At 41.3% G+C, this 17,253-nt stretch overlaps 1 protein-coding gene across 1 annotated transcript in view; it reads right to left on the reverse strand.

Annotated features, from left to right (window-relative positions):
• LRRC7 (leucine rich repeat containing 7) overlaps positions 1–17,253 on the reverse strand; it is a 1,991,887-nt gene that overhangs the window by 445,947 nt on the left and 1,528,687 nt on the right. Inside the window, exon 18 of the mRNA XM_085602293.1 lies at positions 1,434–1,634. Within this exon, the coding sequence (XP_085458419.1) occupies positions 1,434–1,634 (201 nt within the window). The remainder of the gene's footprint in view (positions 1–1,433; positions 1,635–17,253) is intronic.

The raw sequence follows: 17,253 nt of genomic DNA on the forward strand, positions 1-17,253 counted from the left end.
TTGGCAGTTCACTTTGGACTGTTCCCATGAGGCACAGGGTCAAGACTGATTTGCATATGGCTTGGTCTAAACTGGGGTGGCATGGTGAGGAAAAGTTAGATGGATTTAATCCAGATCTATTGACTGTGGGTGAATGTTTGATTTGCTCTGCATTCCGTCCATCATCTGTGTGTCTTTTGCTTATGGTCAGTCTAAGCATGGCATTTTGTATTGAATGGGTACCCTTTCTGTACAAAATCTATGCTAGGCTCACGTACACATCCTTGCACTATGGGGCAAAGGTATGTGCGTGGTGCTCAGCAGCCAGATTCTAAGCCAGCACTAGGGAGAGGGGCGGAGCATGCCATATCTCTACAGATAAGGTTCTCTTTCTCTCTCCCTCTCACGCAGTGAAACACAGTGCAGCATGTTTTGATGCTGCACTGCGATGTGTGTAACATTTGTAAATCTGGGCATATGTTTTGAGCCTACAGGAGTCTCTCTGACCTGCTCAAACTCTGGACGTTTTCTATGACAACCGGCAGACTTTACAATCTCTTCTGATACTTCCGGGCATTTGTATACAGGTTGCTACTCTTGTGATCATCTTTTAACTGTTGCTTTAAAAAATATGTTTCACATTTGGGAATATATTGAGACAAGCATACAGTGGTCCCTTGCACCACTCCCTATTCTCCCCTGGGTTGCTAACACAATTCTCAAAGAGGAAGCGTCTCACAGACAAAGCTTCTCCTTTGTATACCAGATACCACCCCTGTTGATGTGTCGATATCTGAACAATTGTTTGCAACCACAAATGCAGTCTCAAATAATTTATATATTCCCCTGTAACTTCCAAATATTACGGGATGTCACTATCATGCTCACTGCTAATTGGGATTCGTAATGGGTGGCAAAACATGACTTCATCTAGTTTGACATCTCATTGTCTATTGCAAAAACCTAATACCAAATAACACTACTTTTACCAATAATGTTTGGAACCCTACCTCGGTATGTATAGAATTAATGCATCTTGGATGGCAATCTGAGTGAAATATATCTACTGCTATGTTCAGTTTGTCTTCAAGCAACTGTGTTGTGGAAGATTCGTTGTAAACCACAAACAAGTAATTTCAAGCTTTAATGTGTTTGCAATATGCTTAAATCCCTAACCCCACTAGTACATGATTTTATGGAAGTTACATTATATAATTTTCAAACATTGGCTCTATTACAGAGCGTATAACATATTCATAGCCATTGCATTCGTTTATTGGATGGCTATAAAGGAAAAAAGAAACATATCTATTTACCCTAGGAACAAAGACTGCGATTTCAATGACAAATACATATGCATTCAACAATCCTTTACAGCTGCAGCGATTCAAAAACAATTTCCTGACACATACTGCATTGTCATCCTTCAGTGAACCCCTGTTTAGTAAAATTACCTCAGGCTTTAGCTCCTTTGCTGATATAGGCCACTTGTGTTCATACTTTTCTTTCATATTTTGCTCAGCATTTGTTGGAACTATTGAATTCTCCACAGGGACCCCATGGCTTCCTTTGCCGACCATATTTTGTACTGATTTAACCATGTTCTTCAAATCTTCAGGGTATGGCGTTGGGTAGCGTTTAAGATTTATTTCAACCTGAAAGAATGTATTTTCTTTTGAGTAAAATACCAACAAACTGCAAGAAAGAAATTATTTTAAATGCAGAACTATTTCAGTAAAGCGATAAGATCGTTCAAGCTAAATACAGCCATTTGCGTTAGTTACATTTTGAGTGTTGCCACTGGGTGGGTTTGTTTGACAGAGGCATGCATCACTAAACCACGCATGCCTCTACTACGCAGCCCCAACAATGAATATTTCTAAACAACGCAGTACTTTACCACGCATGAATTTACCATTCATGCCTTTTCCACGCAATTTTGTGGTAAAGGCATGACTGATAAGGGGATATGTGGTAAAGATCACACCCCAACCCCACCTCCCTGAGCCCTAAAAACTACTCCACCCCGAGCCCTAAAAACTACACGCCCCTAGCCGTAACCACTACCTTGATTCCCCCTAGCCCTAAACACTACCGACCCCCCCAGAGCCCTAAAAACGACCCAAACCCCGAGCCCTAAACTCTACCCCGACCCGAGCCCTAAACACTACCGACCCTGAACCCTAAACATTACCTCAACCCCCCAAGCCCTAAACACTACCCCGACCCCCCTGAGCCCTAAAAACTACCCCGACCCCATGAGGCCTAAAAACTACCCTCAACCCTTAAATCCACCCCCAACTCCTCAAAACACGGCCCCAACCCCACTTACCTCACAATGCCTCTCCTGATCCTTCCTGTTCCTGGGCCCGCCCATCCCAGCATCTAGACCATGCATTGCCTTAACCATGCATATGCGTGGTTAAGACATATGCATGTTTAAAAGGCATGTGTTGTTGAGCTTGCGAGGAAATGGCAGGTACGGCTCTGCCCGCATTGTAAAGGCTGTTTCCCCTAGGTGGGACTGCTGGTAGGCAAGAACCTATCATCCCCCAAGAGTGTGCGATTTCTATTTCACTTCATGTTTTATATTATTTGCTTTTGCACTTTTTGGTCAGAGAGTAAGAATCGTGTAGTTCTCCAATAAAAACACATTGCATATTTATGAGAATGGAATGCCACTGATTGAAGGGAGTGTAAAAAACAAAATAAAAATAAATATATTGATTAAATCAATAAATAAGATCAATGCGGCAAACATACTGGTACTGTTTATAAATATGTTTACCCCCTAGATGTAATAAACATCATTAGCATGTGGCTTCATGAGGGAAGGGCTCTTATAGGCTATAGCACACAGTTATAACATTTCTCCTAAAGAAACCAATAGAGTCAAAGCCAACTACACGCCAAACCCAAACCTCTCATGCCCACGCAAAATCCTTGAACAGATGGCAAAGCAGGTGCAAAAGTAAGTGGAACAATACAATCTACTCTACAAACACCACTCAAGATTTACACCCAGTAAAGGATACAAAACCTCATTATCAAACGTCGCAGAGGGCCTCCACATTGCACTAGATGAAAGTCACAAGGCCAGGGGTAGCTCCTCCGCTAAGGTGGAGGAACATTGCCCCACTGCTCTGAAAGCAGAAAAAAGGTAAAAGGAAAAATAAAATGATAATAACATTGCTATTATAATTTTCTTTTTTGTAGGTACGATGCTGGGTTGGGGCGGTTGGGGCTGGTGGCACAGGGAGGAGTGGCTCATGCACTTAAGTGCGCATGACAGTATGGTCGGCTGTCTTGGGCCGGCCAAACAGTCATGCGCACTTAGTATGTTCTGCACCAGGCTGCAATACACAGCCTGGGTGGAGAACATACACAGGCTCACTGTACCGCTCTGAGCGCTGAACCAAGGCGCTCGTACCAATCATGTCTCTGGATTGCAGTGTTGCAATTGGCTTAGGGGCGCCTGTGTGCTTCCTGCTTCCAACACTCGCTGGAGGAGCAGAGAGATGACAGTGGCGAGATGGGGGCCGTGAGTAAGTAAGTTCTTTTTTTTGGTACCCCCCCCCCGCCACTCCCGTTGCCACTGCACCAGGCGGCCCTGTTGGTCTCAGTTTGTGCATAGTATTTGATAAAGAAAGAGCACAACATGCTAATAAAAATGCTGGCAGAGTGGATTGAATCAAACCAATTTTCAGCAATGAAAGCAAGTGAATATGAAGAGGGAGGGGCCTGTGAATCGTCTGAGCATAGAGTACCATTTGAAATATCAAAAGAATCAGCCATTTCAACACTGCTTTCTACCATATACATGAGTTCATTAAACCATCTTACTGAGCGCCACCAGATACAGGTTTAAATGGATGAAGACAATGCCCTTTTACACCACTTACAGGGAACAATCACTACGTCAATCTGATATCATGGAGAGCTTCAACAGTACCTATGATTAGACGGTTAAGAACATCCTATGTTTGAATGATATACCAAAAGGAAATTTCTGGTTCTAAGAGTTGAAAGGAAAGGAACAGTACCACTCCCCTGGTCCTAATTCTTGGGCACAGCCACTGACCTGTGCACAATGTCAGGGATTTGGGCCATAACATTTAACTTGGGCCTATCCTCCCAATAACTAAATACAGTGTCTCTATGACCAATTATACCTGTTCGGCAAAGCCCAGCGTCTACTCCAAAACTGCAAACTGTAAATGGCCAAAGCAGTGGTCATGAAACCACTGGGCTAAAGTAATATGCATAATTGGACCTTCTCAAAAAGCTCTTTGGCAAACTATAAGTGGAGAAACAAGTAACGAGGTTCTTTCACACATTCATTTTATGAAATCAACCTTAGGACCCCAAGGCTTCTTGGTTTAGGCCAGGATTAAAAGCAGTCCAAAATGATAATTCCAAACTGCGTCCCTGTTTAGTCATTCAGCAGGAGGAAATATTGACCGGTATCAAACTACATATCTAGTAATCAAAATGGAGACAAATTAATTAATATATGTCATCAGTAAGTATAGTCATTCGATAACGATGTGCTTGTGCATTAGCTGTTTTAGTGTGGAGAATTGGATTTTATACTTTAATGCATCTATTTTAGAACAAAACCATTGTATACCTGGGGCCTGATTCACAAAGGCACTATCAACTGGGGGTTCAGATGACAGTGTAGGTTTGAACCAGCTACACTACAGTAGCCAATAATGCCCTCCTCCTCAACAAAAAATGAGCATTGAATCCTGGACATGCTTCACTTCTCTGCAACTTTCAACACACTCGCCTATCCAGTATTGTATTGCACTCTTAAAACATGTATGGGTTTCACTGATGCAATCCTACAATGGCTCACATCCTTTCTCGCCAAATGAAAAAGTATCCCACCCTGTTTATGTGGGGCACTATTTTCCTCAGGTGGTACACCGTCCGCTTAGGGGCGGGAAAGAAAAGGATTCCTTTTTGTTATATAACCCTCACACACTCAAATAGTGTTATGCTTCATTATCGGTTTCATCCTGACTCCTAAAGGTCAGGGTGGGCTCAACCATATTAAAACTCCTCCTTTAACACCAAGGTATCCCTTTATTAGTGGAGTTATTGGGCATGTTAAAAATAAGAGGGTAGGGTACTGAGGATACAATGGTCCTCTGACCCTAAAGCCAACACGTTTCAGCCATTAGAATTGGCCCTATTGACTCCTGGGCTTTCTTCAGGGCAAATCAAGTTTCCTCCCTGGGATTATTTAGGCTCTACCTATTTTTCGGCGAAAGTGTGCAGGATTATGCACCTAAAACCGGACAGGTATATATACTTGCCCTCAATCCGGTTAATCTGTTATGGTGTCCAACCCTTCCATGGTGGAGCTCTCACCTCACAAGGGTACGCAGTGTCAAGGGTAGCCCTGTAGTCACACATTCATCAAGGGTCCTGCCCCACCTATTTGGGACCCAGAGAGCCAGGAGACGTGGGACCAAATAGGTGATTAAGTGGGGCAGTATGCCTTTGAAGAGACAAGAAACTTCTAGAGGCTTCACTTTGAAGTCCTCAAGCTTACTGCCTTCTCTGTCCTGGCTCCAAACTAACTGCAGAGGGTATGCAGCCCTTTGTGAGAGTGCTCAGGCAGAGTCGTTGTGATGTGCAAGTGTGGTAGGTGACAGCTCCTCCCCCTCGTTAACCCAGAATAGCCCATCCTGCCAACCCTTATCTTTTTTGTCTCACTGTCTGGCAGACAAAAACAAAGACCAACTGCCAGCTACAGCTAGTCATGTGACCCAGGATCAGACTGCAGGTACCAAATGGGGAGCACAAGAAAATGCCAACTTTCTAAAAGTGGCATGTTCAGAATTGTGATTAAAAATCCAACTTTACCATTACAGAGGGCTTTTAATTACTATACTCAAACTCAACCTGTGTGCTTGTTCCGAATTGAAAGTTACAGCTTATCAAATGTAAGGAAGTAACTCTATCCTATGGGAGAGGTAGGGCTTTCATCAGTGAAATACAAATTTAAGAGATATTCACTATCAGGACATGTAATGCTTAAAGTTACATGTTCAACTTTTTAAATACACTGCAACCTACCCTCTGAGCTGTCCTGGGCCTACCTTAGGGGTGAAATATATGCATAAACAGAAAAGGTTGGGTCTGGCACAAACAGCGCTGAAGGCCCACTAGTAGTACTTACTAGGAACTTACAAGTAATTAAATATACCAATTGGGTATAAGCCAATTCTACCATGTTTTAAGGAGACAGCACAATCACTTTAGCACTGGTTGGCACTGGTAGAGTATGCAGAGTCCTAAAAGCCATCAAAAAGGGTTTTAGAAAACAAGAAAATGAAAGCGAAAAATTGGGGATGACCCTGCAGAAATGATCTAGTCCAACAAGGTGGATAAAAAGAACATGGAAACTGTAGCCAAGCCGAGAGGTAATGGTGTCCTCAACAGGCGTGTACCTCCCTTCTAATGCCTCTTGTCGGGGTAGAATCAGTTATTTTAGATACTTCAGCAGAACCCACCAGCACTCTCAGTTATATTGTATGAGATTTAGCATATCCCCTTCCTATGGATGCAATAATCCCTCTTAAATATGCCTTATACGCATCCCACAACACTCCAAATGAAACCGAGCAAAGGTTTACATCAAATTGGTTTCTAGTTCCAACCCCAATCTATTCTTTAAAAGAATCTCCCAATAATATTGCATGGTTTATCTTAAACCTGTCGGCCTTATGGAAGTCTTAACCTGACTGAGGCATGATCTTAAATATGGATCGGGCTATGAGTATCTGTTGGCTACTTCACAGAATATCAGCCAGAAAGTAATTCAGTCATGAGAAGTGCCCATAAAATGTATAACCTTTCCTTTCTTCCATATTCTCGTCATGTTCAACATGTCCTTCCACACCTTGGGAGTATTTATTATTGACCTAGGGGTTGATTTATCTGATTTAAAATCCAACAGGATATTAAAATCTCCCCATAATATAAAATGCCTTATATTTCATTAGATGAGAGGCTAATGCAATAATAGGGCTCGTCTCAGCCTGATGTGTGGCTCTAGTAAGATGTACAAATGTAAATCTCCCTGTTTCAGCTTAACCATTACCCATCTACCAAACTAATCTATGTCTGTTTGCAGCACCTCTGGATCAGGAGACCATCCTACTGATATGGCAAGCACCAACTGTATCTGTGCTATTTTTTAAATGTATTTCTCCTTCGAAGACATCGATACTAACTCTCTAGGACACATGTTACAAGGCATGCTAAATCGCAGGAATTGATAAACAAAGCATTGGAATAGGAAATATTCATGCAGAGATTCAAGCAATGAAGCAGGGCTGTTCTCGGATGGATAGTTTTGAAAAGCTAAGTAGAGATCTGGGGGAGCGCAACAGGAGTATTGATGTCAGGTTGGAGGCAAGAATTAAGAAGAGATTAGAGGTCAGCAGGGTTCGTCATTCTGAGTATGGGGAAAGGAGTGGAGCTTTATTGGCATGGAAAGCATGGGCAGATATTGTGAGTGCTGGAAAAGCAATTAGTACGAGATTTGTGCCAGATTCAGAGGATTGTTTTGAGAATTTTATCAATGTCTCAAGAAGATCTGTTGGTTAATCCGTCGGCATGTAGAATATGGTTAGAGAACATTAGAATTACTCTCTTACGAAAGCTCAGACAGACAACTTAAATGCACCCACAACAGAAGAGGAAATTAGGCAAACTATGTCTAATATTAGAAGGTGGGAGGCTGCTGGCCTAAAAGGTATCCCAGGGGAAAGCTATGAAGATTGTTCAGGTATGTTAACGCCAATACTAAAAGTTCTGTATAATGCCATTTTGATTGAATGACACACTATTCGCTCTTCCTGGAGTATGGCCACTATCACGCTCATTTTGAAACTGGAGAAAGATCCTACGCAGTGCAGGTTTTATAGGCTTATTTCTATACTAAATTATGATTCTAAAATATTTACCAGTATTTTAGGTTACAAATCTGGGGCTCCTAAGAACTTTACAAAAGTTAGGCTCAAGACTTTGAGGTCAGCGGCGTGTCTGTGGTATGCTGTTAGGAAGGTGCTGGGGATCCCATATTAAGGGCTGTTGTTTCCAATTTAAGATTCCCCTGGTACTCCAGAGTTCCTGAGGTAGTAATTGAGAAAACCGCTCTTTAAGAGTGGGATAGTGCAGTGGGGGCATTTAAATGAGGAAGGTGAACTCATCTCCTGGGAGGATTTGTGTCAACGGACTAGTGGGGATCGCTTGCAGTTTGGGTAGCAACAATTAAGATCTTGGTGCCTAAAGCAGAAATGGTCTCAAAAGGATGTCTCAGAGATAGAAGATGCCTTACATATTCAGGCCTTGAGAAGGAAGGAAGTGACTTTTTGGTATGCGGGCTTAGCGGAAAACGAGGAGAAGGTTTCAGAACCTTATCACATCTGGTATTTGGACTTGCCACCGCCCAAGATAGGAAATCTATGGAAAGTATCTCTGAAACATCTGTATAATACAGTTAAATCTGCATCATTAAGGAGGAATCACTTTTTGATCATCTACGGAATCTACTGGTCACTGAAAAAACTGGCCCAGTTCTCCAACCAGGGTGAGGCAAGATGCTTGTTAATTTAGGCCGATGATCTTCACGTTTGTGAGATGCCACTCTCTGCAAGCATACTGACGGAATATAGCTATGTCGATTAATGGCTTTTTTTGACAAAACCTAGAGGTCAGTCTCCACCTGATTATTTTATTTAAATAAGGGAAGTGCGGGATGTTTACTTAAATGATGTGGACCAATGTCTCTTATTCTATTTGATTCTTTTCGCAAGAACTTTGATTTGTAATTACTGAACTGAGCCTATTGCACCAACTGTGAGGGAATGGATATCCAGAGTAGTATTTCACTGGAACTCAAATAAGAAAACTGAGGGAGACTCGGGAGGGGTGGGGAACTTTGGGAACATATTGATGCTTGGATCAGAAATGAAGTCTGATGATTATACCACAACTGGCTCCAAAGACCTCCCCTTTCTCCTGTTAGGCATAAGGACATGGCAGGGGAACCTCGCTCCTAGGGTGAGATCAGGACGGTTTCTGACAAGAGCGAGAGTATGCAGTTCCTGCATACCCTTGACGTTGGAGCAGCTAAGCTCTGGTGAATGAGGATAGAAATGATAATAATAAAAAAAAACAGTTATAAGCTATGTGGTCAGTGGCTCCCACTCAATCCAATATTAAATGGGTCTTTAAAATTGAACGTTATTGTGTTACATTCTGTATGAACGTCAACTGATTTACAAGAGCAAAAGGCTACCTCAAGAACCAAAAACACACATTTAATTGCTGGCAAGAAAAATATTCAAAGTTCCCACCTACATACATAAATTAGTTAACAAATAAACTAATGTGTGTTTGTTATTGTAGCAAGTGAAAATAGCATCCTGAGAGATCCCTTAAGAAGCCTTTACTGCCTACTGCAGTGTTCCATTGCAAAGGCGATAACATTAATTCTGCATTTCACTCCAGGAGAACTGTTACTGTAGCAACTGCAGTACTTTCCTTGCTATTTAAATACCAGCGTGTCAGATTTGGGAACACAGGCAAGCATAATTATTGCTGTGGCCATTTCCAATAGTGTGCTTGACAATAAATGTTTGGCTTCCCTGCCTGAGTACACCATGAAAGAATTTGGAATAATAAAGCAGGGTTTTTCCATTAACAATGTCAACCTTTCAGCTCTGGCAAACAGGATGTAGAATTAATATGTAGTTATATAAGATGTCTCAGAACTGTAAATCAATGTAAATCTGTACTTATGTACATCTGGACCGAGATGTGTAGCATTATATGTACTAGTTGTTGGCACATGTCTCGTTATGTGATATGAAATGACATGTCTTTGAAAACCCATACACTCAAATAGGAAGAGAGAGGAAATTACACTTTGAGTGACAGGGTACACCCTTCCTAACATAAATAGCAAACTAAAGTACCTGACACTAGAACGAGGTATACGTCGTGCAACTTAGAAACTAAGGCAAGTGTACGTAGAAGGTTGTGAATCTCCTGAGAGTTTCCCTGAAAAAAAAGAAAATCCCTCGTCATCTTCGGGCCCCTTGTCACAGGGATATCCTGAAGGCCTGCCTCCTCCTTGAGCACTTTAGGGAGTGTTGGAGTATACCTCCCTGTGGGTAAGATAAACGGGTCCTTAAAGAATAAAAGTGTATTAGGGACGACTGGGTTTTACAGTGTTTATTGCTTCCTCTCTGTCGCATCAACAAAAACAATGCCCTTCAGAATCTGATTGACGCAGATCCTTAGTGGCATGTCAACATGTTTCTGCCCCTTGCGATTGTGGCCTGCGCCTGATTCAGTCAACATTGCCTTAAATCCATGACATGACTCTGAACGGTGAAAGCTAGCTCCTTGATCCACAATCTAGCCCCTCTGTAAAACTGATTCCTAATACGGTCCTTTCAGTACGGTGCCAAGGACATCAAACCCCCACCGATCAATGGCATCTGAAGTATTACGTCAACTCAGTAGAATGATGGATCAGTAGTGAGTCTTGTTAGCAGGCTCTACCTAGGGTGAATTTCACGTTATATCAAAATCAATTTAGAACTCTACCCAACTAGCAATGTCAGCAAAACGCATTAGGGTGATGGAAGCGCATGAACCAGAGAGCTATTGGCTTCCCTCTGCCTGGCCACCCACCAAGGTCCTGACAGAAGACTCACGCTCACTTACCTTACTGTGCGCAACTGATTTCATATTTTTCATATTAAAGGCTCAAAATTACTTTTATTAAATAAATGATAACTTACACCGCTAGATAAAAATAATTGAAAGGTGTCACTGGGAGGAGCACAGTTGCAGAAATGTCATGCTTATTAAATCCAAGGAAGTGGTGTAATGCCACTTTAACAGTGAACAGACTGCTAACCTGCATTGTGATTACCTCCTCACTCACTAAGCTCTATATATTCCGGTGCGCTTCAGCTGTCCCAAGTTTTCTCCATAAAGGTGATGCCGTAAACTGCTTCCCTCCAAACTGTATGTTGGTGCCACTATGTGGCTCACTGGTACCACATTAAATCTCGGTTCACACCTTAATCTCCTAGTTATGCACAACAATACCACGACCAAGCCTTTTGCTCTTCTGGGACAGGAAGGATGTTTCATAGTGGTTGCTGCATCCGCTATTCCTGCCCATAGGCATTCTATTTAACCCGAGGTGGGCTTGTATATATGTTTTCCTTGAAGCTTAATGTTTTAGTCTAGTCATGGTAAATTAACTGATGACTTATATATATGTTTTCCCTGAAGCTTAATGTTTTGATCTAGTCATGGTAAATTAACTGATGACTTGGTAACTTATAAGGTTTTGTTTGTGGAAATGCAACTGTAAAGCGCTCTGATACCCTACGCATGGTCATGTTCCTGCTATAGAAAACACAAAATAAATAAATAAAATAAATATTTAGAGGCCAGCGTATGGCATGAAGTGCATGCATGGCATCGGGACATCAGAATCCTGACTCCATGGGTCAGTACACAAATGCTGCAGCCACCATCTTAAGTTGCTACACAAATTCTGCAGCCACCATCTTAAGTTGGGAAGGCCAAGGGAGATGGTGCTGTCACAGCGACAGACATTGAGGGGAACATGAGCAGTAGAACACTTCTCTCACAGCCCAATCCTTTTATGCAGGTAGTTTAACAGCCACTCATCCACGGGCAGCTAAATGATTAAACTTACATTAGTTAAACTTTTCAAGACAGGATATTTGACCAAAAATAGTGCTTTCTCTCTAACCTTATGATCTGCATGTGCTGTGTGGTTGTTTATAACGTCATAAAGATTCATAGTGCTTTAATTACCAGCACAGGAATATTAAGGGTTTGTACTAATTACGTTGAAGTTTGATGGCTCAAAGACTGTCAGGGGTAGAGCAGTGTCCCCCTGCATGCATAACTACTCAATTCCTTGACAAGCACTGTCGTGATCTAGCCAAAGTCTTTGACGACAAGACCAACTAAAATACAGCTGTGATACCTTTTTCCTGATATAAATCTTAACAATAGTTATGGACCAGATGTCTTTAACCTACCTAAATTACCAATCGCCTCCGTACTCCCCTTTGAAAGAACATTATATATGCACCCATTTACCAAGGCATTGTTCACACGTTTCTAAATCAGAGAAACATCAATCCATTTCTCAAAGCCTAAAGCTGGCCCCAACTGCATTGAAAACTATCACAACTTAACTGGTGTACTTTTTAGTGGAAATCCTGGATAAGAGTGTAGTGGAGCAAAGAGCTTAACAAATTCATGAATAAAAATAGCCTCTGAACAGCTACTAGTCATGTTTTCCTGAGGATACATCTGTGAAACAACTCCACCCAACATTATGTTTGATATCTACCAAATGCTAGATAAGAATACAACCTTTCCGCAATTCCTGTTTGACGTCTCTGCCGAGTTTAATATGGTTGACCATAGCTTACTGATCAACATTCTCTTCTCACGTTTCAGTTTTGTTGAGATGGTTCTTCAGACCTTCAATTCATTGCTACCTTAATGCTACCAGACTGTAAAAATAAATTACTAAAATGCGCACTGTGAAAATACCATTAGGGGTCCCAGAAGAATCAGTGCTGTATAAGTACGCAACCCTTTCCTATCTAAATTATATCTTGAACTTTTTGGGAAATTATTTGATACTCTGGGTTTCTCTAATTAACAATATCTGGCCAGCATGTAGACTTGCGTGAATATCCTTAAGAACACTTAAATGAAAAACATGAAGGACTTCCAACTGATCATCTCAATTAAATGTGAAACTGCATCTGATTCAAACTTAATTCCTGATTGTAAGCTCTGATCATGAAAAGCACATCCACCGATGAATTTCAGAACTCAAAAAGAGGAATGATTCATCTAAATTATTAACAAATGGCAAATCTTTAGGCTTCATCCTAATTAACAAACTAAAACAACTATCCATATAAAATCAGTGGTCAAATGTTCCTTAACAGCAATTAAGACTCATCAAATTCATTAAGTAACTCATTTTCAAGAAAGATCTCAAACCCGTCATGCAGATACTGATGATGTGGATGCTTGCTTCCCTGCTTCCAGGACAGCCTCTGTGCATGCTGCACTTCATGATTCTTTGACCATATGATATCAACCCTTATTAACACTTATAAAACTCAAATGGCTCTCACTTCAAACCTGCTCTACTTTTAAGTCTGCCTGCTTCATATTCAAAACTCTGAAAACAAATGTGATCAGCCACCTCAGAGAACGATTCCCCAAATCAAACAAGTTGTTGAAAAAAACAAAAATCCATTCTAACCCAATCATTTTCAGGTTTTGATTTAAAGATCTGGAATGATATCCCATTAAGTAAAAGACAGGTCCAATTTTCATACTTTAAAGATGCAATAGATGAGCCATCTATTGTTGAAAATACTAACAGTGCCTAACGGACAGTCGTACGCTCTCATAACACATATCACAGCTACTCACATTAATTGCTTTCTATGTCAACTATGCTGAAACCCAATTATGAACTTGCTACCCGACCCTCTATATTCTTAAAGCTGGACATAGGACTTACCTTTGCCCTCCACCCTTACCTGCTTGTCCTTTTCCAATATATCATACATGTACATCATTTTCTCTGTTTCGTAAGCACTGATCATCATAATCTTATTATTATATTTTATAATATACACTATGTAAAATGCTCTACAATCCACTTAGAATATGTCTAAGGTATAGAAAAAAGTCATTTGTAAGCAGATTATTAATTAAGATCTTTTTCAATGTGACATTATCAATTTTCTTAGGTTTGATGTTGGAGAAAACAACTGTGTATTTTGTTTAGTATTTTTTTAATGCTTTCATATCGCTCTTGATTACCTTGACAAGGCATTCTAACTACTACCTTTAAAACTCCTGTTAAATCCGGGATATTGAAGGCAGGAGGCAGGAAGCTAAGTCGCAATCTCAATAAATCAGTGGGCCCGCCAGTAAATAATCCATCTCCTCTAGTGGCGAACACAATGGTTAATGCAAAGTCAACAGAACCAATAGCTTCTGACTCAAAATTGGTAGATAAAACTAATACTTCCATTGTGAACCACAGTCAGAAGGTAAATACATTTAAGATTACTAGACAGGACCCAAATGGGGACCCTAATCGGGGATCTATATCTGGTAAATTAGCTATTAACCTGCCCCCTGAAGCCAAACCGTTTGTGGTAGTGATGACGGGGGTCCCGGAGCTGAGCCATCACGCTGAGGAGCCTGGTTGGTCATTAAAAAATAAGGTACAACACTGGCTTAATGTCAACCGACCACTACCCCCCAATTGGTCGAGCAAAATTTTAATGGTACGTAGGGTGCCTTGGGTGGGGCATGGGAGAAAAATAATTCAGGGCGACTGTATCTTGGTTAATTTTGAGAACCCGTGTGTGGTTGACTACATATGCTCCTGGGAAACGCAGGGCATGGATGAGGGCATTGCAACAAAACGACTCTCTTTCTTTTACCCTCCCAGGAGTCGCTTCGATGCGGACCATGATAGGAACTGGTGTAAAGTAGGTTATCAAGAGTGGGGAGTAGAACGATGGGATCAGGGAAGACAAAAAACTAGGGATGAAATACCTCGGGATAACTGGAGAGGAATACCAACTGCTAATAGGTATAGTTGCCTGGAGATGGTTGATTGACTGCCTACGACCATGGGGCCTATTTATGATGGTCGAGAGAGACACAGCAATTCAAATAAAAGTTTTAACCACCTAGAGCATAGTGTTCCAAAATTTAAGACCTTGGACAAGGATATGGCTATGACTGGCTCCTCTTCATGCTCATTGCTAAAAAGACCAGATACATATGAGCTCGCTCACTTCAAACATCTTGGTGTTGGCGAATTAAGAGAACCAGCACGCCAACGCTCCTTAAATATGGCAATGAGGGATCTTGGGGAAAATGTCGCTCCCATATCTATAGAAATAGGAAACTGTATTGATACTCCCTCAGAACCAGAACCGTTAGTTGTCGACCGAAGAGGGAAGTTGGCTTTCCTTTCTTGAAATATAGCGGGCTTATCAAATAAAGTAAAGGACCCTACATTTTGAGCATTCATTGATAATTACGATGTTATTTTCCTTCAAGAGTGCTGGGAACAGGAGGAAATACATTTACTTGGCTACCGCACCTATCTCGCTACGGCATTCCAGACTAGGAGGGGTAGATGTTCTGGTGGGCTCACCATATATATCTCTAACACTGCCAATCTAATTATTAAGCACCAGACCATTGGGGGGAATAACAATTATCAGGTGCTCTCCCTTAAATCGGGAGGAAACCAGCATATAACCCTTGTAAACTTATATAACAATATCCCAAAGGCTGATCAAAAAAGAATTATGGAAGATCTAAGTAACTCTGTACGATATGGGATAGGCTCCGAGCTCAATGATAGGTGTATTATAATGATGGGTGACTTTAATTGTCATCTATGTTCTCACAGTAACCAGGGTACTTGTGGAATGGCTGACCTTATGGGTGACCCCTGTACACATTTTGAGCACTCTAGCCTAGGAAACTTGTTTAATAATTTAATTCATGATTGGAACTTGGGTTTTGCAAACGAATTATGCAGTCCCCAGGTTAATTTCCAACCAACTTTTAATGGAAGGGACCGGCGAACTGTTATAGATTATATACTGGTTACTGTAAACTACCATCGTAGTGTCCTGTCGTTTAAGACAGAGGATATTGCATTGAGTGACCATTTCCCGATTAGCTTAACCTTTGATACCGGGGAGGTCAGTAGACGAGCATCTAACGTAGTTGAAAATTTATATTGCCATGCAATATCACTGACGAGAACAAATGGCTACGTAATATAATGGTGCAAGGTAGATCCTACAAACTTCCTTGAGACCCTAATAGAGGGCCAGTATAACAATTTTATGCTGTGTCTCGAGGAATCCACTGACCCATCTGTGGTCATTGCGGCCTTTCAGAACATTAAAGTACAAATCGGTAACAAGTTAACAGGAAAATTCCGGGTAGGAGAGAGACATAAGGTGGAGGGCTGGTTCAACACAGAGGTCAGTAAAGCACACACTTTTCTAAAGCAAACTCTAAAAAAAATACCTAAAAATTGGCAAGAAATTAGACACGCAAGATCGCTCTATAAAACTACATTATCCAAACGGAAAACGGAGTTAAAAGAGGCTGCGTGGTGTGCCTTAGTAAAGGCGTGTTACATGATGCTGCCTTTTGGAAAGCAGTAAATGCTCCTTTCTTTGCTGAAAAGAAAACTGACATGATAGATATTGCCATAGAAGAGTCTGTCTAGGTTACTCATTTTACCCAGTTATATAAGAAAGACGAGCTGGCCAACCCAGAAAGTATTTGTCACACTCAGATGACTGTTAGCGAGCCCGTCCCCCGTTTCATTCCCTCTGGGGATTCTTTTTTCTATTGCAGAGATACAATTGGCACTAGCGGAAAGTTCTAATAATAAAGCTCCAGGACCCGACGGGATCCCCATAGACATTTACAAGGATAACATTCCCTTATGGGCCCCGCTTCTTACAAACGTGCTTAACAGTTATAATAACGAACGCTTTCCCTCCACGTGGCAAGAAGCGATAGTGGTGCCTATTTTTAAAAAGGGAGACCGAAATGACCCTAAATGCTACAGGCCTATTTCATTACTTGATTCCTTGATGAAAGTGGCAGGAAGAATTATTTTAAACAGACTGCAAATATGGGCTAAGGACGGAGATGTTCTTTCAAAGTTTCAGTACGGCTTCAAGCCAGGTTTGGGCACAGTTGAGCAAGGACTTAATCTGGCCATGTTAACTGGCAAATATGTAGTGGCAAAAAAGGGTAATCTGTTTTTGACATTCGTAGATCTTAGCTCTGCCTTCGATTGTTTAAGCCATGAGATTATGTGGGATACCTTAATAGGTCTCGGTATTGACTTAAACATTCTTAACTTTATTAAAGAATTGTATAGAGGGGCAGGGGCTAAGGTCAGTTTCGGTAAGAATGGCGAATGTACGAACAATTCCCAATAATGAAAGGTGTTCCACAGGGCTGTATCCTGGCACCCTTTATTTTTAATTTGTATATTAATGGTGTTGCAGACTTTTTAATAAAACTAGACGCAGATTATCCCCAAATTGGCACCTTTTTAGAACAGACCAAGTTAGAACTAACAAGCAC

Source organism: Triturus cristatus, chromosome 4_2 (genome assembly GCF_964204655.1).
Source record: "Triturus cristatus chromosome 4_2, aTriCri1.1, whole genome shotgun sequence".
Classification (NCBI taxonomy): Eukaryota; Metazoa; Chordata; class Amphibia; order Caudata; family Salamandridae; genus Triturus; species Triturus cristatus.